Genomic DNA, 21,702 nt, shown 5'->3' on the forward strand with positions numbered 1-21,702 from the left:
GCATTCAACCCTTGACTTCTATGACAGTGGTTATACAGAGTAAAATGGGCTGCCTAAGCTGAAAATAAAGGTATTTGAGATCTTGAACCATGAGACATATAATTAACTGAACTTCTAACCTGGTCCCTTTATTCCTTCAGTGTCAAGTGGGGTGATTATTGTGACTTAACCTTATGGCTTATCTTGGTTATTAAAAAGTAAAAAGTGGACCAATGAGGACTTCTACCTTTCCAGTCTTTGCCTCATTCATTCTCCAGTGCCATCCTCCACCCAGGCTCCACTAGACTGTTAGCTCCCAGAGACATCTTGGTATTGTCTTTACCCAGTTCCTACCTAGTGTCTGGTGCACAGGGGCCACTTAATAAACATTCATGGAATGAGCAAATATTATCAGTCAATCCACACTTCAACTTCAGTCATTCACATTAGTTAGGTGGCACTTCAGGTGATAAAGGATTTTGGTGTTCTCAAATTCTGCTTGCAGATATGGAAATCAGCTTGCAGTTTTGAATAATAATGTCCAGCCACACATGCTTTTGGAAATCTTGATATGTGAAAATTTAACCTCATGAAGCAGACAAATTAGAAAGAGTTTTTATCATAAAAGCTGGTTTTCTCTACAATAGTATTCACCATATGGCTTATTTTAATACGTTCCTTCTTTAGTGTATAGGGTTTTGTTTACTGATTGATCCTCATATGGCAGAGGGTGAGGCAATAAAATATCAGCGGTCATCCGTAAGGCTTTCTGAAATCAAAATACAGGGAATTGGAAAACAGTTACTCTGTTCGTTGTCAACTTGTCAGAGGCACATCAATTACCTGAAGACAAACACATCTGTAATCCCAGGGGGAGACATCAGAGGCTCATGGTTCCCAAAGTGTGGTCCTCAGCCCAGCAGTGTCAGCTTTACCCAGAACTTAATGGAAATGCAAATACTGGGGCCCCACCCCAGACCTACTGAATGTAAAACTCAAGGGGCAGGGACAGCAATCTGTTGTAACAAGACTTCCAGGTGATTCTGAAGGTAAACTACCTTAGGAAAATCAGATTTTGTAGAATGACTATAATTGGAATTTCAGCAGATACCCTTAGGCTACACTGGGGAAGAACATACATTTTTCAGGCCCCAGTTTTTGCTCTGATTGTCATTTATTTCTCTGAGTAGCAACATAATATTTTTAGGTTAATCAGGGTTAAAATAATATATTGATAAATATTTTCAGGGAACATTCAGGGTCCTCTGAGGGATCCAAACTTTCAATAGAATTTTTAGAGTTATTTTTCTGCTTCTCAGATTTTTCTAGTTAAGTTAAACACATCCTTTCCACTGGAAAAGAAACTGGTTAGCTCTTTTTTTTTTTCCCCAATGCAGCAGATGTCTGCTAGTCATCCATCCTCTGCAATTCATTTCCTTTTGCAGAGTGCCAAGAAGAAGCAGCCACACATCATTATGGAACTCTGAGAGTTGTGCCACCAGCCTCAGAGAGAGAGGGAGGGAGGGAGAAACAGATCTGGCATTTATTATTTTCATTATAATTAAAAGGGCCTGGACACTTGTGTCTCTTCAAATGCAGACTGGAAAAACTGATAGCCAGTGACTATGAGAGCAAGTAGACTTTTAGTAGTATCTCATTCCAGCCTTCTCCCCCACCCCCAAAAGAGTAGTGTTTTAATTACATAAAAATAAGTATTATTCACTACGGGAAGGAAGAAAGTCAACACAAAGTCATGGTGGAGCAACGTTTATACACACACATATCAGTTCCTATGCTCATAACTGCATCAACTATCAGATCTCCAATTACACATCACTTCTCCTAAACACGAGTCTTCTCTGCACCCCAGGAGTTAAGCTGCCATTGCTGTTATTCTTCTGAAGCATCTTAAACTTCCACACACACATCATACCTGTTAGCTCCGCCTACTGTGCCTGGCACCTATGAGCTGTTGAAGCGATGACAGGTGAATGAATGAGTGAGTGAATGGAATAAGCATAGGGCACAGGGGTCCTAGAGTTATTAAGAACATGCTCCAGACCTGGATTCAAGTCTGGAATCTTCCACTTGCTGGTTATATGACCCTGGGTAAGCTACTTATGTACTCTGGGTCCTGGTTTTCTTATCTTTAAAATAATGGAAGTAGTAAGGTACCCTACATCATAGGGTTGCTGAGCCACACCATTACACTAAAGTAGCAGGGAAGGCAGAGTTCCTGAAGGCTGGAAAAAGACAAATCTCTGGTGAATCTTTAAAATGGGAAAAATGATATCCTTTCTAATTACCTTCAGAATGAATCATCAATTTATTCTATTACACCTGATAGAGCAACCAGAGTTGGAAACAGGCAGCATGACTATGTGAAGTGAATATCCTCAGGCAGTTTTAACATGATGGCATCATGGCCCATGCCTATCAACAGCCTAGAGAGTTATTGCCTGAGAAATTCTCATTTACGGAAAGATGTCACCACAGTGATACACTAATATGCTCCAAAGCATGCTAATCCCACAAGATGGTCTGCCCAAAAACAGGATCCATGGCCCCCAAGTTGGGAAGTGAGTCATCCTACATCTCTTCTTTTAGAGACTTTCAAAGAAAATTAGAAGGTTAAGGACTCTAGTAAATCCCACAAACAAACAAACCTTTAATTTTGCTGAACCTTTAATTTAATTTTGGTGTTAACAAACTTTGACCATGGACCCCTTTTATCAGTAACCTCTACTAATAGCTTGTAGAATTAATGTTCTGCACAACTGGCTTTGGGAAATGCTTGTTTGGACATTGTTTCTTAAAATATTTTACCTGTCTCAGTGTTGCAGTTCCTATATGAGAAAAAAGATACAGGAAGTCAATCTCATGCCTTAAAATTGATAATGAAAAGTACTGACAAGATGAACAGTAACTAATTATTCTCCTCCACCTTCCATTTTCCTTTCTCTTCACCCAAATTAGTTTCCTAGAATGAATTGTCACCTCCTTATGTACCTAAAGTCACAATCATATTCCACAATTATATTCCATTAGACCAGTGGTTCTCAACTAGGGGCAATTTGCCCTTCCAGGCACAAAAATTCTAGAGACGTTTATGGTTATTATATGTTCGGGGTTGGCCTGGGATGCTGTTAAACGTCCTGGAATGCACAAAACAGACCCCCCTCCCCCGAAACCGAGAATTATCTGTCCAAAAATGTGAAGAATACTGAGAGTGAGGAACCTGCATTAGATCTATAGTTATGACCATGCATTTCATTAACATGGTAAATATTTATTGAGCATCTACTTAGTCCCAGGCACAGAGACAGGAGCTGAGGAGACAACAGAAACAAAAAGAACTCATGGGATTTATAGTTTAGTGAGGGAAATATGTATTCATTAAGTAATCACACAGAAACATGTAAAATTATAGTGTTGATAAATGTTATAGGATCTTATGTCCCTATTTTCTAGTCCAAATGTAGGAATATAGTTTTAGTAGTTTGTATGTAATTATGAGAACAAGTGAAAGCTATTTTATTTGAAGTTATGGGAAGTCATCTCAAGCATAAGTGTTTTTAAAGTACGTTTTTAAAAAGTAATCTTGTCTGGTATGTCCTACCTGGTTTAATATTGTTGAATTCTTTCTCAATCATCTCTTCAGAGGTAGACAGCATTAGGTTTCTTACATATAGGATTTTCACTGAAGACATTGTATCTTCATCAACTTCTACTTCAGGTTCTGCCCAGTCTACTGCAATAGGATGTCCCCATAACTGAATTCTTCCTGTTGAGGAGGATCACAAGTATGATCGATTATATAGAAATTAGGACATCATCTCAGCTCATGCTAATGGCCTTTTAAACTGAACCTTGAGGTCTTGATTGAGCAGGAAGACTAATATCAAAAGAGGTGATTATTGATTTTGAAAGACATTTCAAAGAAGAGCTGGCTAGAAGAGAGTTCTCAGTGACAAGTGGCTTATTATAGGGATTGGATATAAAGGGAACTAGAGTGCAGTTTGAGATGAAACAGAAATGAGGCAGCAGGGGTCATGTTTGGGTCTTAGAACAGTTCTCACAGGGTGAAGGTGGTCATTGAAGATGGCAAAAAGGGAAGAAAGGAAAAGAATGGATTTAGGGCTCGGACACAGAGTCTGGCTCCATGAAGCACTAGAAAGGTCATTAGGAAGCATATCTGCTGCTGTTGGAATCTGTGTGACTAGGTGCCACCACTGAGCTGTCCAAAAAAATGGTGCATGTGAAGGGTGGGTAGGGCTCAGGTACTCCTAGTTTGTTCTCTGTCCCTTACACTCGGTCAAGCTCTGATCAACTGTATTCCCTCCTAGTTCTCTCTTTGTCAGAACATGGACAACTCAGGACTCTGGAGAAAAAATTATTATTACTGTTATTTTCCAAATTAAGTCAAAGAGCGATGGAAGAGTCTATGACGGGAAACTGAACTCATCTTAAAAGGGTAGTTGTTATCCATGACTACATATATTTTTGTATTCCTATAATTGCAATTTATTGAGTGTCTTGCACTCTACTATGTTTTCCTATATTCTCTCAGTTCCTTCTCATAGTAACTCTGAGGGAAGGGGAATGACCTTCCCAATTTTACAGAAGAGGTAATGAGCTTTTGAGAGGGTACCTTGCCCAGATCTGTTTCATTTCTGCACTGCTCCATTTTGGTTTTTGTTACTCAACCTCTGTATCCCTACACAGTACAGATCCATGTTGCAGGGATGAGAGGAGGGTGAGGGTCAACTCAGTTTCTAAATTTGATTGGAAATATGTTTATTAGTTTTGGAACATGTTATATCCTGGAAGTAATAAGAAGTGTGAGAGAACAAAATCAGAAATTCTCAGTATTGGTAAGGGTTTAGTAGTTTAATTATTACACATAAGAAGCAATTATTTTTAATCAAAATGTATCTTTTTATTCCTTAAAAAGCAGTCAATGAAAGCATCTGTGGCATTGACATTCTAAAACCCAAACAAAGGATGGACACGTCCTAAATGAGTTAGTGAATCCTGGAGAGGTTGGCTCCTGCTGTCCCAGTTGGCTGGCTACCTTGTTCTGCCTTGCATCCCAGAAGATAGTTCTTTCCATTTCTCTCTTTTCCCCCTCATTTCTACTTCCCTTCTACATCCCCCTTCCTTTTCCTTCCAATCCCTTCCTTTTTTATGCTTTACATAGACGTTGCTAAGGGTCTTATCCCAAGATCCCTAAGGCTCCCGGGTGACTCTGGTTTCTGTAGCTCAGTGGTTCTCAATCTTGGCTCCCAATTTTTTCTTTTTAAAGATCTTTAAAAATACGGGTTTCACTGGGTGTGCTGGAGCCAGTTCATTTTTACCTGCAAGAATAGACCACTAAATTTTCAGAATTTTGTGAGTCAACTGATGTCACCTTGGTGGCTTTGAAATGAGCCACAGTGGGAGTGTTAATACTATGGAAATCCAAAAATACTACAAATCAAGTCTTTTGATTTTCTCCTGGGAACTGGTTCATCACTGACCTCTGGACCCTCCTTCCCAGTTCTGATATGAATGGTGTAGGCCTCAGGATTTTGAAAAGCACCTCAGTTAATTCAGCCAAAATTGAGAACACTGTTCTAGCCCATTGGCTTTTGCCTTCCCATACTGGGACCACGGTAAGTCATTCACAGGCCTGAAGATGTGGAAAAGGTTAAAGTGGATAGAAGTGAGAGGAGGTGCAGGAAGCAGCGATTTCCATAAACATCCCTGTGAAAGTCAGTGTTGCAAAGTGATTTGCGAATGTGAGCTTTGAAGTCAGACAAGTTCAAATGTCAGACCAGTGATCCTGGCTAGGAAACAACCTTTCTAAGCATCAATTTCCTCATCTGTAAAATTGGGATAATAAAAATATCTACTTATTAGGGTTATTGTGAAGACAAAAAAGGTGATGCATTAATGCATATATGTGGAATCTAGAAAAATGGTACACATGAACCTATTTGCAAAGCATAAATAGAGACATAGATGTAGAGAACAAACGTATGGACACCAAGGTGGGGAAGGGGGTGATGGAATGAATTAGGAGATTGGGATTGACATATATACACTACTTTGTATAAAACAGATCACTAATGGGAAACTATTGTATAGTATAGGGAACTACTCAATGCTCTGTGGTGATCTAATTGGGAAGGAAACCCAAAAAGAAGGGGATGTATGTATATGTATAGCTGATTCACTTTGCTGTACAGCAGAAACTAACACAACATTGTAAAGCAACTATACTCTGATAAAAAATTTTTTAAAAACCTATTTAAACTTTAAAAAAAAAAGGTGCATAGAAGGGGCTTAATTTATTGCTTTTACATAATTTAAGAATGTACTTTTTCCTCTCGAGTATTTTTGGTCTATTTTTTGGGATGTATAGTTTCCTCAGAATATGCACTCTTTGAGTGCAATGTGAATAGTGTCACTCACTCAAATTAGGTATTTTTTTTTAGAATCTCCATTGTCATTTAGAAGAAAGCAATGTGTATTGTAGATGCTTAATAAATGTTTCTATACTGAGTGATTCCCCAGATGTTCCTATTTACCTCCCATGCAGGTGAGTGGCTAGCATCATTAGTTAATAGATTTAGCAGTGGATCACAAAATTTGGCTATGCAACAGAGTTATCTGGAAAACTTAAAATATCAGTGCTCCAACGTGGCCTCCCAGAGAAGCAGATTCAGTTGATTAGAGGTTGATTTGGGTACTGGTATTGTTTAAAAACCTCCTCAGGTGATTCAGATTTGTAGCCCACCATGGACAATCCTTGATTTAGATGACCAGATTTCAAACTTGTGGTCTCGGGGCAGTTGCATCCTGGGAACTTGTTATAAACGCAAATGATCAGACCCCACACTACACCTACTGAATCAGGAACTCTGGTGGTGGGACCCCCAGCAATCCGTGCTTTAACAAGCCCTCCAAGTGATTCTGATGGAGGCTAACATTGCAAACTACTGTTGGAACTTTTTTTCAGAGCATCCGTAAATGCTTTGATAATGTCTGAACTGGATACGTCAACTTGTTCCATATACACCTCAGCAAAGATGCAATGTCAAGAAGCAGCTGCCACTGTTTGAGGAGGTAGATGGTAGGAGATCCGATATACCACTTTAGACCACAATTGTCTGTCTGTCTCTCCAAGTCTGGATCGATTAAGTAGAGCTCCTTGCTCATCATGTTTCTTAAAGATCTCCTTATTCTTTCAAACTAGGCTCTCCAGAGGAATGCCTGTTACCGAAATCCTGTGTTGTTTAATCTACGGTGAGGTCATAAGTAGATATCCAAATAGGTAATAGATTATAGTCACAGGCTTCAGTAGAAATGAAGCAATTTGCTCTGGTTGGCTTCTTTGCCACATCTTGTTAGTCTGCTGATGAGACAGTCTGACTAAACTCCAGCAGACTGAAACTCAACCAGCTGGGGCCAACTTAAAGGGCAGCAAGCGGGGGTGGGGTGGGGGGGGGCTGCCTCAGAGTGTGAAGAGGATGAGTAATGCCTGGGGAGAGCGAGGCAGCCTATATATTGCTGTGTCCTGGCCAGAGCAAACCACTGGGAAAACGTCAGGATCTTGGGTGGAAGCATAACACAGAGCTTGAGAATTCTTGCAGCCTCGCTGCTCAGCCCTGCCCAGCCTAGTCAGCTCAACTTAGGTAAAGACAGAAGCTCTTTCTGTGGGTTAACGTGCTGTTTTCTTTGAAGAAGGGAAGCTGACGGGAAGTTTTAATTCCCTAGGGACAGTGATTGGCTCCTGAAAACTCTCCCATTTTGGACCCTTTTTTACTGCCATCCTCCCCCCATCCACCAAATGATTATACACATCTGCTTTTACAGGTAATGAAGGAGTAAAATAATTAATGTGGTCTGGAATAGTGCAAGCTGGTTTCTCAGTGAAGTGGTGGCTAAGCTGGGGCTTTGAATGTCAGGAGTCAGTAGAGAGGAGGAGGGGCAGGTCATTCTGGTAGGGGATATAGCATTCAGAATAAAGGATACAAAAACGAGCATGGTGTTGTGGTGTTGTCTAGGACATTGAGTCTGTCCTGATAGAAAGGAGGGGTTTTGTTGGGAAATAGAAGGTACAAATTTATGTTTGAAAAGAACTGGGGCCCTGAGTGAAAGGCCTTGAACGACAAGCTCAGAGGTTTACGCTTTATCTCACATGCAGCAACAAGTCGCTGAATATCTTTGAACGAATGAGTAAGTGTCATCCATTCAGCCTCTTAACAAAGAGAGACTGAATTCCTACTATTTGAAAGAACTTGAAAGGATGGTATGATATTTTAAGAACATTACTGTGGCGGTAACGTTCAGGATGGAGTAGGCAGAGGGGTGGGGCATCAAAGAGAAAGCAGAGCTGGGAGAATAATTAGGAGACCTTGAAAAAAATAATCCAAGGTTGGGAATATATGTGTTTAGGCTACAGTGATGGCCTGAGAACAAGATGGATATGAGGGACTTTTCAATAGCAGAATTGTTGATATTGAAGAGGACAGCAAAATCAGGTCACTGACCGGCTAGCTAAGCAGCGTGAGGAGTTTTGGTGATTCTGTGCACCTGTGAGTTAGGTGACGTGACCTCTGGGTAGTGAAGAAGTAGTGAATGGAAGCTTCCACATTAAAAACATCCACTTCTCAGATCAAAACATTTTTACTGTTAAAATTTTGACTATTGATTTCATCTTTCCTAATCTCTACAAAATGTCTCTTTCCTGTTTTATAACAATACTATTATACATGTATAAAATTTATTAATATATTATTTTGGATATAAAAAATATCTACCTCTCCATAATAGATTTAGCAATTTTGGGGGCTATCTCATATTTTTTTCACTTTAAGCTGCCTTCATGAAAATATCATTAAAACATATTCCCCAAGCTCAGAAGCCATTTTTCAATTTTGAAAATTTCTAGAGGTTTTATTTGGTTTTATTTTTAAGAGTGTGTACAGGGCAGCATAAATCTAGGTGTTCTTGTTACTGTTTTGCTTTGTTTTAAATTCTGATGGCTCTTCTGTGGTGCTTAAGAGAAACATTGATTCCAATGTGTTCAATCTGTCATCCTTGAAATCCTAGTCATTTAATATTAATTCATTTTAATACCTTTATGTAAGTTTTGGCGAAAATTTTAGAACAAGCACAGGACTTTCAACAATTTTTCCTAAGTTGATCTGACTGGGGCAGTGTCTTGGTGGAGTCTTCTAAACCCAGAAATTTATGGTTGTTGCCCAAAAAGGACCTACCCCATGGTTGAAACATCTAACTAAGGCGTCTTTCTATGGAAGCTATTATTTCTATTCCCTGAAATTAGACAAAAATTATTAGACCCTAGGGAGTCATAATAACAGTATATCATTTTAATTGTCATTGGGATAATGTATCACTTGCATATTTATTATTTCTACATTATAATGGATAATACACCCTATTTCTAATAAGCCTGACAACGAAAACTATATATATAAAGATAATTGTTGATTGATACATTTACTTTTAAGGAGATTCTTCAGTTTAAAGATTCAGTATAGGGTTGCTATAGCTTAAAGGTCTGGATTTCTCCTGTGCATATACATTGGATTAAATGCACAAAGTGAAGAGTTTTCCGAACCCAATCTGTGAAAGCTTCAGGGAACCGAATCAACTGTGAGATAAATAAGAAAGACCAAGAGTTTAAAAATGTAACATAACCAGAGAGAAAGAGCAAAAACAACGCAACAGGCTTTTGTTTCCTTTGCTGCGGAGCGCAGCAGCCTGAGGCGGGCAGAACGGAGTGAAGTGCCCTCTTTGAGGAGGGGTCCTACCTGGGAGAAGCTTCCTCCGGGCCATGGCGGCTGCCCGATGATTCTCGTACTCCACGAAGGCAAAGCCCCGGTTTTTGGTTTTGTCTGCAGCACTTGGGTAGACGATGACATCCACAACTCCTTCGGTGACCTTTTTCATCTCTGATAAGATTTCTTCTCTCTTTTTGGTTTTTGGGATTCCCCCGACAAATAATCGACAGTTGTCCACGCTGGCACAAACCCCTAAGAGACGCCCATTTCTGCAAAAACAGCAGGTATTTTGGTTGGCTAGAATCCTTGTGTGATTAAGGTTTAAGACTAAGTTGGAAATAGATGACCCTGGACCTGATATGGCTGGTGGATATGGAATGTTTGGTCATCTTAGTGTTTAAACTGGTTTTGGAGAGTTGTGGCTGTTTTTGAGAAACTGGAAGGTCTGTCAGCCTTGGTTCTGCATGTTTAAAGAAAAAGATATTTGAGGCTGAGTTGCATCCATTGTGTTTAGAGTATATACAGATTTCACTAGTTATTGTCAATCCTCTCCCTAATACATCATCAATCCTGAGACCTTTACACTTGGCCTAATCTACTCTTGCATCCTGCCCTGGAGGTATCTGAGGTGGCAACCCCTACGAGCGCTCCTTTTTTTTTTTTTTCCAACCAAATAGAGAAGCTATTCTGACATGATCACTATTTAAGACAGTCCCTTACGCAGAACAGATTTTCACACATTATTTGGCTGACGCAAGGAGCCTGTGAGATGGGCAGAATAGGTACTGTTTCTATTTTACAGTTGAAGAACTTGAGACTCCAAGATATTAAGTGATTTGCTTAAGATTTTGTAATTTGAGATAAAATTGGCCTCTGGATTTAGTTTAATCCTTCTTTCTTCCACGGTACTGTGTTGCTATCTTTTAGCAAGTTGGTGGATACCTTCATTAGCAAGGTGTAGGCTGGTTCAACTTTTCTGAGGGACATTTGGCAAAATGTATCAAAAGTCTTAAGGGTACATAACCTTTGACCAAATAACTCTGGGCAAGTGTCCTTAGAAATAGATACAAGCATCAGCATTTTTGTATATGGTTATTCACTGCTACTATTTAAAATAGCTCCCAAATTGGAAATGAGCAAAATATTCCATCAAACAGGACTGGTTTAATGTATTTCAACTAAGAAGACATTGACTCTGGGCTGGGCATTTCCTCATGGTGTACCATGGTATGTTTGTCCTCCCTGGTTCTTGCCCGCTAAATGCCAAAAGCCACCCTTTAGGTCATCCAAGAATGCCTCTTCACCTTTCTCCGTGTCCCATAGAGTGTACAGTACTGCTCCTGGCTGAGATGCGCTGGTAAATAAAAGATGAGCATCGTAACACAGACTGCTCTCTAGTCAATAAACATAGTAACATAGGAGAGGATTTGATGGGTGAAAAAACCAGTTCACACTACGCTGCTGGGTGAAAAAAAGACTGTAAAATGAGTATACGAGAAAGCCCTTTTCATTAAAGCTGTATAGAAATTCTAGAAAGACTATACAGATTCAACATAGTGATTATCTTTGGGCAATAGGGTAATGAAGGAACGGTTTGAACTTTTATTACCTTTTGGGGGGCTGTTTTTGTGTGCTATGTATTAGGCCATGTGACTTTTGTAATAACTCAAAGTTATTAAAAATGGGTGAAGTTCCCTTAACAGAAACCACTGTTTCTCATGAATAAAAAGTGCTCAGCCAGGTGAGTGGGAGATGGCTCTGATTTCTTGGAACCAGTGGCTGTCAGCTCTGTGGCAGGTGTTCTGACCAGGGTTGAGCCCCTGTCCTCGTTGTCCTCTATGCTTTGCTGAAGAACCAAGGACCATATATCAGATCTGTGACAGGTTTATCTCCATTTGGTGAATGTTGTTGTAAGAATGTGGTTTTTCTAGGGAGAGGGAAGGATCGATAAGATGATCTTTCAGGGTTGTTTGTTGTTTTTTTTTTTTTTAACTTAAACCTTTTGTTCCAAGATATTATTTATTTAGGAATTATATTTTTGATCATTAGGGAGCTGGTCAGATATCAGTTACCAGTAGGGGGAGCCTGGAGTCTTCATATCCTGTTTTTAATTCTGTGTGGTTTGCCAGGCACCTTTCCCAGAATTGCTTGGAGGCGAAAAACTCTCTCAAAAGCTGAGGGCACGACTTTAATGTCGCTAGAAGCCAGGCATTTAGAAGATGCTCAGTGGATATTTGATGACAAGGAGGATGATATGACAATTGTGGGTCTTTTCCGGATAAGAACCTTATCTATCCCCTGAGAGAGAGTGGCTAAAAACAAACCAAAGGTCATTCTCTTCTCTACAAGAAAAGTTCTGTCTCTGGCAGGATCCAAGGCAGAGCAGAAGTAGGTGAGGTTGGCTCTGGGGTGTCTATTCTGCTGTTTCCCATCCCATTTATCCTACTGGTTAATATTTAAAGTCACTCTGTGCATCCACCTTGCTTCTGGCATCCAACCTGGACTTTGACTGGAATTTTGGCCCCCAACTTGCTCTTTCCAAATGCTTTGTCATATTTTCCCTCTTCCTGTTCTCCCCTCTCCTGCCATCACCATGACCATCAGTAAACATTTATAGAGCATCTGACGTGTCAGGCACTGAGCTTTACATGCATTTTCTCTTTTATTTTTCATAATGAGGTAGGTATATATCTCTATTTTATAGCTGAAGACATTGAAATTCACAGAGGGTACTGTTATTTTTTAGTGGATTGTGTTCATTATGCACGCCCTATCTACTTTCAAAGAGTATTGACAGGCTCCAGTGTCTAACAATATGTTAAGTAGATACAATAAGCCCTGTTGATTCCCTACAGAGCCAATTCTACATCCATCTTGACATAAAAGGTATTTTGACATTATGATGTTTAATTTCCATGAAAGACCAAGGAATGGTGACTCTTCTAATTCCTGAAAACATAACTAATATATCTTAATGTCGCTTTTTCTAGCCCTTTCTAAAATAATATATGTTATTTCATATGATGGCTGCTCGGAATAATTCTGTGATCAGGTGATAGTATAAAACTGATGCTGAAAGAGGTCAAAGGATTTGTCCAAAGGAACCTGGACTAGACCTCGGATCTCCTGATTCTCATACCAAAAAATTCTCCATATATCAGAGCTCTTTTGGATCCAGGGAGATATATGTGGAAGGGGAGCCTCCTTTATGTTTTTTCCAAGAATCTGTTCCAGAATCCAATCTTGGGACTGAATGCCTAGGTTACTGATAGTTGCTTTTTCATCTAATGCACTAATCTTTCTTCCACGTGGCCCTGGACTTCCTTAAGAAAGGATTTATGGCAGTTCCCTCTGGTATAGATTTTAGAACTCAGACAATTTCATGAAGTTATTCCTGTTGACAGTTTATAAAAGCCAGTTATTGATTGTGTAGGGTCAGCTATGTCCTGGAACCTCTGCTAATCTCATGGTTTTAAATATTACCTATATTTGGCTGGTCCCCAAGTTTACGTTCCAATCATGACCAGTCTCCTGACTCTAATATCATACAGTCATCTCAGGATCTCCCCTGTGACGTCTAATGTGCATCTCAGGTGTAAATTGTCCCAAACAGAGCTCTTCATGGTTTCCTGTTATTCTCCCAGCCTTTTCCATCTTTATGACACTATCACATCCACAGATACTTGGACCAAAATCCTAATTTTCTTCCCTGAATTATAAATCCACTCACACTCTAAAGCCAATATTTAGCCAGTCTTGTGTATTCAACCTCCAAAGTACATCCTAGATCTGACTTTTTACCACCTTCACCACTAACTCCTTCATGCAACCACCACCATCTCCTGTCTAGTTCTAGGCACAACGGTGGCCTTCAAACTGGCTTCCCTGTGGTCCTCACCCTGTTGTAGTCCATTCTTCGCTTAGTTATAAAAAGCATGAATCTAATTAAACTCTCCTGTGATTTCCCCTTTTTATTAGAATAAAATAAATAAATAAAATCCAGATCCTTCATGATGAAATATAAGGCTCTCCAACTGTATTGCCATCAACCCTCCTCTCTTTACTCTGTTCCGAATATTGGCTTTTTTTCTGTTCTTCTAACACATCATGCTTACTCTCATTTTGAGACTTTTGCACTTGCTGTTCTTTCTTTCTCTGAAATGATTTTCCTCCAGGTCTATTATAGTGGATTCTTTTCATTCAAGTCTGAGATCAAATTTTACTTTCTGGAAGAGTACTTTCTTAAGTACATCAAGTTAGAGTAGCAACCTCCTCACACAACTTTATCCCATTTCCCGGTTTTATTTTTTCAAACTCTTTTAAATAATCTTATACATGCAATTGCTAACTGTGAGTGTAGGAAAGTGTACCTTGATAATTTTAATGTTTTGAACAGGGTCCAGCACATATTTATGAAATGTATAAATGAATGAATTTTGTTTCTTTGAACATATCACAGAACTTAGTCTGGTACCTTATGTAGTGTTGGCTAAATAGATATTTCATTAAATTGACTTCTAAGAAAAAGAACTAACCTTTTATTTCTGACTTTGGCTATCTTTTGCATATACTACATTAAATAAACTTGATAGAAAAACAGATAAAGGTACATTGTCTGATTTGCTTTTAAACTGGATGAGATGGATCTTACCTAATTTCGTAATTATTAAGTTGCTTGATTGCATTCTTGGCTTCCTGTTTATTTGAGAATGTTACAAATGCATATCCTCTATTGTTGCCATTAAAATCCATCATCATTCTCATTTCATAAATTTTACCAATCTACAAGTAATAAAAAAGAGAGAACTCATATTTATACATTTGTACTTCCACATGAAAACACATACACATGCACACACAATGTTTTCTGAAGCCTCTCTCTGCCATATTTGGCATTTGCATCCCATGTGGAATAGTTTGCATGTTTTCATACTGGGTTCAGATCTGTTATCTGACTCATGGGCAAAGTCAGGATAAATAAATAAAACGTACAAGTGGCATTTCAGCCTGGGTTGCCAAAATATATATTTTTGACACAGTAAGTGACCTTTCATCACACAATTATCTGGGGATTTATACAGTGTCTTAGGGACCAGGAAACACATTTGTCATCAGAAGTACAATTTCTTGATCGATTTGTCCTTGCCCTCTATATTGGCCCCTGAAGCCTCCACAGTTTTCATCTTTACTGGTCATACTCTACCAGTGATGTTTAAAACCAAAACTAAGAAACTTGTGAAACTGACTTCTTAGCTGTCTTTTTCCCTACCGTGATATAAAGGTAAACACAAAAGGTGTTTCAAAGGATGGTCCTGGGAGCCCTGTTTTTTCTCCATCTTCAGGGTGACGGTAAATGCTAGGCTTAACACAACGGATCCAGGGCCAGGACCTCCATGGTAGCAGGACACTCATTCTATCGCTCTCACTGTAACTCCTCTACTTTGCTTGTATACTACTCCATCCTGCTACCCCAACTGTTCTCTATAATCCAGACACAGTAATTCATTATTACTGGCTGCTGTAAGAAGGGTGGTCCACATAAATGTGAGGGACATGTGTGGGGAGAAGAGGCATCATTAAGCAAATACTATTACATCAGTGGTGTCTATGCCTCAGCTTAGCCCCACGCCACACCACCCCCATGGTACTCAGTGATGGACACCTATTTTTTTCTGGGCTCATTAGGAAAGAGTTCAAGCGTGTTTCATCTCTGCGTTTCAAGTGTTTCTTGGTGCTCATTTCCATGTTCAGTATATAAAATTCTTACAGGATTAAGTCCTCATTTATGCATATGTCAAATGATGTTGTTTGTATAAAATTAAGAGTAGTTCTGAAACTGAGCTGAATTACACAAGCACACACACACACACAGCTGATTTTGGCATTTAGGAAAAGAAATAGCTAAACTCTCATTTTCACTAAATTTTCTAGAAATGTGATTGTTTTAAACATGACTTGGTAAATTATCAAAAATGTTAATTTTGTATTTTCACTATAGCTTTGGGTTTAGTAGCAAAATATCATTTGGAATTAAAATGGGAAATTTATTCCTTAATTATATAATGACTTTGAAAAACATGTTATTAATCTTGTTGACAGCATTCAAATTTGTGGAAAGAAATTTCATTCTGGATCATTATGTATAGGCACACAGTTGAACCATGACAAACATACACATTTTTTAACATGAAAATCTTACACTTTATAAAACCATATTAACATTTCAAGTTGAAGCAATATCTTATTTTAGACAGGTTGTTGTAGTATTATTCTAGATTGATAGACACGTTGAGGTTGTAGTAAGGTGGCTGTGCTAGTGGAGATGGGGAATTGAAATATAGATTTTAAAGTCACCGGCAATGGTAGTTTCAGCTGTCAGTAACAGGACAGAACTGAGTCAAGGCAGTGATCATTAGGGGCCAATTACTAACAGCTGGGAAGGTTTTAACTGTCCATGATTGAGGAATGGCAATCGGAAGAGAACCAAGAAGAATGAGAATGAAAGCAAGGTGAAGGGTGCAGTATTTTTTCCTTGAAAGATTAAAAATAAAAATGTTTAGACTCACTTTTTCACATAATGGTATAAGTTCATCTTCAAAAAGGTCTCGGGGAAGTTTTCCAATGAAAATTTCACAGCCTCTTTCTGGCGGTGCGGCATCCCAACCAGGCGGGGGGCCACCATATTTTCTTTGTCCATTCTCCTGCAAATCCCATGTGGATTGTAGGAGGGAGAAAAGAAAACAATAGACTCTTTAGTTTGAGTTCCTCAATCATTTTCAAAATCATTTCGCAATAAGGAAGATACTTATTGACAAGTAATAGTAGTGGACTGGTCAGAGGATAAAAATGGAAGTCTCTTTTGTGTGAATTTTTTTTCTTTAATATTTGTTTATTTTGCTGTGCCAGGTCTTAGTTGCGGCTTGTGGGATCTTTAGTTGCAGCATGCGAACTCTTAGTTGCAGCATGAGAGATCTGGTTCCCTGACCAGGGATCAAACCCAGGCCCCCTGCATTGGGAGCACAGAGTCTTAGCCAGTGGACTACAAGGGAAGTTCCTCTTGTGTGTGAATTTCAACACTATGCTCTTTGCTTCAGCAACTTGCTCCAGATAAGCACTGTGAAAACTTACAAAGTGCTGGACAAATATAAGGGGTTGTTATTTTTTGATTGCCATTCAAACTCACCAATGCCTGATCACCAAAGGATCTGACTATAATTTGAATCTGGGGTTCTGATTTAATGCTGAAGTCTTTGCGGGTTCTGGACCTGAACTACTTGGCTCCATGACCTACTAGCTGTGGGGCTTTGGGGAAATGACTTGACTTCTTGGAACCTCAGTGTTTTTCATGCATTAAGTGGAGATACTATCAGCTTTTGATTAAAGGGGATAACGCATCACATATGCATGGACCAGGTCTTAGCATGTGATAAATATTTGCAATAGTTATTCATTCTCTTCTTGCCTTACTGGATTGAGGTTGTTTCATGCACCGAGCAAGGCAATGTGGGCCCCTAAATAGAAACATCATGAAGGTTAACATTTGAAAGAGGGGACGGACTAATTTTAGGGGTTACCAGTGAGGGACTTAAATCTGTCTTCAAAGCTGTCAAGATGGCGAAAGGCGTTTACTGATGTTGGATCTCTTTGTGAAGAACAATGCCATTCTCAGTCCAAATACTATAGCGTTAGTTTCTATTTCTTTTTTTTTTTCCTTTGTCATAGAAAAACCCTTGTTAAATTCAATGTCGAGTAGCACTGATGCTTCTCTGTCCTGCTGTCTTTATTTTTCTGAAGGTTAATGACCTAAAAATAACTTCAGGGGCCCCAAAGAGAAAGATAGGCCTAATCTACCACTACTGAGCTGAAATAGTTCATTTGCTGGAGAAGAATAAATTTACTTTCTTCTTAGGCATAGCCAAAACTCTGTGTTATACTTTAAGTGATTTTTGGAGAAAGGAAAACATAAGGGACCAAATATCAGTATTCATTGCTAACTTCTACAATTATCACTTTAAAAAAGTTTCATACCATAAAATGATACATGGTGTTGGAAAGAACACAGTGATGTATAAAGTAAAAAGAAAAATTCCCCAATGCATCACCCTAAGCATCTGTAGAAGTAGTTACTGTTAAGTTTGTCTGCCTTTCCAAATACTTTTCTATGTATATTTTAAAAAGACACCTTAGTTGTTTAGAGACATTGTTTTTTGTGATAGTTACTTGTCAAAAAATCAAAGTAAAGCAGCTTCTAGTTTCACTGTTAAATCTTTATGTATACTAACTTGAGACTTTCTCAATTATTTTACAAGTGGTAGCACAAAGGCTTTTTGGATCACAGTATTTAAATGATGTCTGTGATTGCAATCATTTTTAAAATTCCTAATAATTTAATCATGTTGCTGTAAATTAAAAAGATGTTATATGGGTATTCTACCTTGCCTTGATTACTTTTTGCTTGAAACAAGTAGCTGCTTTTCATTTTATTAAACATTGAAATATTTGTCTCAAGAATTCTTGTATTTTTTTCTTCCCCTATATTCTTGTAGGATTACCCAGTGGAAAAACTGTCATTGAGAAATCGGAGAAATAAAATGTTTTATACTTATAGGAAAAAAAAAAACCAACTTAAGAACTGAATGAGCTATGTATCAACCAAGAATTTCTTAAAAAAGCGAATTTGATATTTTCAGAGACATGAAGTTTTCTTACTTAACAAATACTTATATAGCACTTACTACATATCAGACACTGTTCTAATTCTCAAGCAACATCATGCGTTAAGGACAATTGAAGCCCACAGAGATGAAGTAATTTGCCAAGATTATGTGGTTGGGGAATGGAAAAGTCAGGATCTGAAGCTAGGCAGTCTGGTTTCAGAGGCCATCAGCTTAATCCCTACTACATTATGCTTTGTTATGTGGAAGCCTAATCACTTGTAGCAGATTCATACATTTAAGTACTTATGTATGAAAAAAATTATCATGCCATTACATTGACAACTCTCTGCTGCATTCCAAATCCTTTCTAATTTCCAATCATTTTACTATACAAACTTTGGGTTTACTCTGCGAACTTTGAGGAAGAACATATCTCATACCTATTGCTTACAGAGAGGCGTATTTCTGTTGCCATACTACAGTCCACCTCCTTGGTCTGACTGTCGCCACTTGGTTCAGGCTGATCCCTCTGAGGCCATTTCTGTACATCTTAAATGCCTGGAGATATACTAGTCAATGAATTATTGGAATAAATTTAGTATAACTTGGCAGTATTTTTACTATTCAGACTGAGGAAACCAAACTTTCATCGCATAATAGTGAAGTGGTTATTCCAGAATTTCTCATTTGACAGACTTTGATAGCTTGAAAATAAATAGGCAACCAGCAGATTGACCTTTAGAATTTTCCCCTCAACTTTCTTGCTATAATTGTTAAAAATGTCATCAAACTATCTTGTGCATGCCACGTACATAGGAAAATTCATTGGCTTATAAGCCAAAATGACTGGATAGGAGAGATTATTAATCCTGATGTTTCTGTAAACACTTGAAATAAATTCACCAAGAATATTTTGGGGGAATCCCCAAGAGTCTGACTGATGAAGTTCAAGCCCTGGGGGAGATTTGCCCTATGAACCACCCACTGGGCTTGGAATGCACCAGTGGTCGAGGTCCAAGCCAATTTAAGACAGGCGCTGGGCATTAGTCATGGGGTTAGAATAGCTGTCCATTACTCGGAAAGGACAGTTGGGAGCTGGGTTGCTGGTATTTTAGGCACTATTTTTATAGTTGAGGAGTTTAAAATAGATAAAGCCCAGTAATAACTGCTCTTTCCTGTCCTGGCTGATGTCCTTCTTGTGAGATGAATTCCTCCAGCAGCACAAATGTACTAGTCATTCAGAGAGAGAAAATATAGGTTTTTGTTTTCCATGAATGTTTGTTCATTAAATTCTGAGATCTTTTATTTTTCTAATCAAAGACTTGGAAACCATTTATTCTCTCTAGTCACACATAAATAGGTGAAAACCTTCAACTACTGTAAATTAAAAATTAAAGACCTAATTCTAACTATAAATCCAATGGCTTTAATTTAAATACTGGGTAGTGAGCCTCCACAGTATCTTAGTTTATATGTTAAGAGCATTTGGACATCCCTTCTGTTACAGATATTTTAAGCCTTTCATGAAGGAACCATATAGAGTCTTTAAGAAGAAACCATCTTCTTGACCTTGGATACAACCACCCAACCTTTAATAAATGATTCTAAGCACTAAATCTTAGCATGAAAGACAAGTGGACTGAGTTAATTTGGGCCACCTGGCATCTGATCTTTTTATACATCTGGGAAATCTGGGCAAAACTGCTTTTTCCCTGTAGGAGTTAAAAATACCAGATACTTACTTTTCTAGTGTCCCTTGCAACTGAGACAGTCATGGCTATAATAAAGTTAAATTGAGTTCTGGTGCAGAAACTGTCAAGGTGCTAATGTTAGTGTTGAGTCCTCCTTGGATATATTTTCTTATCATTCCAGATTTGTGGTATTGTTTTGGGTTTCATTCCTAAAATCTTACTCTTTAAAAATTTTTTTAATTTTAATTTTATTATTATCTTATTTTTATTAAAGTATAGTTGATTTACAATATTGTGGTAGTTTCGGGTGTACAGCAAAGTGATTCAATTATACATACATATATATCTATTTTTTTCCTAAAAGCTTACTCTCGAATCTAGTTCTCTAAATTCAAAATTTCTGTAAACCACCATCCTTTTAATAAACTCCTTTTCTGCTTAATCAGCCAGAGTTTACCTCTAATACTTGCATAAAATAGTAACAGCAGCAAAAAACAGCTAAAACAGCAGCTAACCCTGAGTCAGGCACTGTGTCAAGTGCTTCCCATGTATTAATTCTTTTAATCTTTTCAACAAACCTATGAGGATGATACTACTATGACTTAAATATAGTAGGTGAGAAATCCAAAGACATACAAGCAGTGAATGGCAAAGACAAAATTTGAATCCTGAGGCTATGCTTGTAGTTATAACATTATTTTTCTTGTTGTTGTTGTTGTTGTTGTATTAACCCAATATTCTCATTTTATAGATGAGGAAACTGAGTCCAGAGATATTATGTGACTTCCTTAATGTTACATTGGTTTAAATTATCGCAGAAAACACTAACATTCCTCTGATTTTCAATCTGGTGAACTTGGCAAATATACTGTTCAAAAGTCATGATGACTTTTCTTCTCAGGCTTACCAGCCTCACAATTTTGTATGTTGTGTGTCACACCTACTCTCTTGTTCAACTTCACCAAACATGGACACCAGATGGTTGGTTGTCTTGCATAAATGAACCCATTCATAAACTAGAAGAACATTAATTAATGAACCCTCATTCAGTCTATTTTTCTGAGTAGTAATTTCAATTTCTTTAACGGTTCTTTGGAAATTTTATATTCCAAATCTGTAATCATCTTTGTGGTTCCCTTTGGTCCTTTGTTTTTTCTTGCCAAGAGGGAAGAAATTGTGTATATTTCCTTGCTAAACTGCTTTCAGATGTTCTCCTATCCATTTTCCAACTGACTATGTATCTATTTCTGCTCCTGTTTCCTCAGGAGCTGGACAATCTCCCCATGCTTGGTGGTGTTTCTAACCTTCACAAGAATGCCAGTCACCAGCACCATACCATGAACAATGGTTCCATGGCTAAAATCCTGTGGTCTCTTCTCACAGTTGATGCCAATGCATTGAGAGCAGCCCTCTGGACTGTGTCTATTGCAGTTCATAAATTAATACCATATTTTCCCAGTTGTTGATTTGTGAGATTGAATAAAGGTCTTTACTAGACAGTATTTCTATTACCTTCTACCTGTATACCACCTATATATCTCAATATGTGATAGAATTCAAGGCAAATCTAAGGGGACTTAA

The 21,702-nt window shown here is 38.3% G+C and overlaps 1 protein-coding gene across 2 annotated transcripts in view; it reads right to left on the bottom strand.

Moving 5' to 3' along the window:
• Positions 1-21,702, bottom strand: part of A1CF (APOBEC1 complementation factor) — an 80,844-nt gene that overhangs the window by 17,478 nt on the left and 41,664 nt on the right. For both annotated transcript variants that reach the window (XM_057737117.1, XM_057737118.1), the window contains exons 3-6: positions 16,340-16,474; positions 14,425-14,555; positions 9,804-10,042; positions 3,599-3,763 (exon numbers count right to left, since the gene is read on the bottom strand). In XM_057737117.1, coding sequence (XP_057593100.1) covers positions 3,599-3,763; positions 9,804-10,042; positions 14,425-14,555; positions 16,340-16,474 — 670 coding nt within the window. The remainder of the gene's footprint in view (positions 1-3,598; positions 3,764-9,803; positions 10,043-14,424; positions 14,556-16,339; positions 16,475-21,702) is intronic.

This window comes from Hippopotamus amphibius, chromosome 5, assembly GCF_030028045.1.
Source record: "Hippopotamus amphibius kiboko isolate mHipAmp2 chromosome 5, mHipAmp2.hap2, whole genome shotgun sequence".
In the NCBI taxonomy this organism is placed as follows: domain Eukaryota; kingdom Metazoa; phylum Chordata; class Mammalia; order Artiodactyla; family Hippopotamidae; genus Hippopotamus; species Hippopotamus amphibius.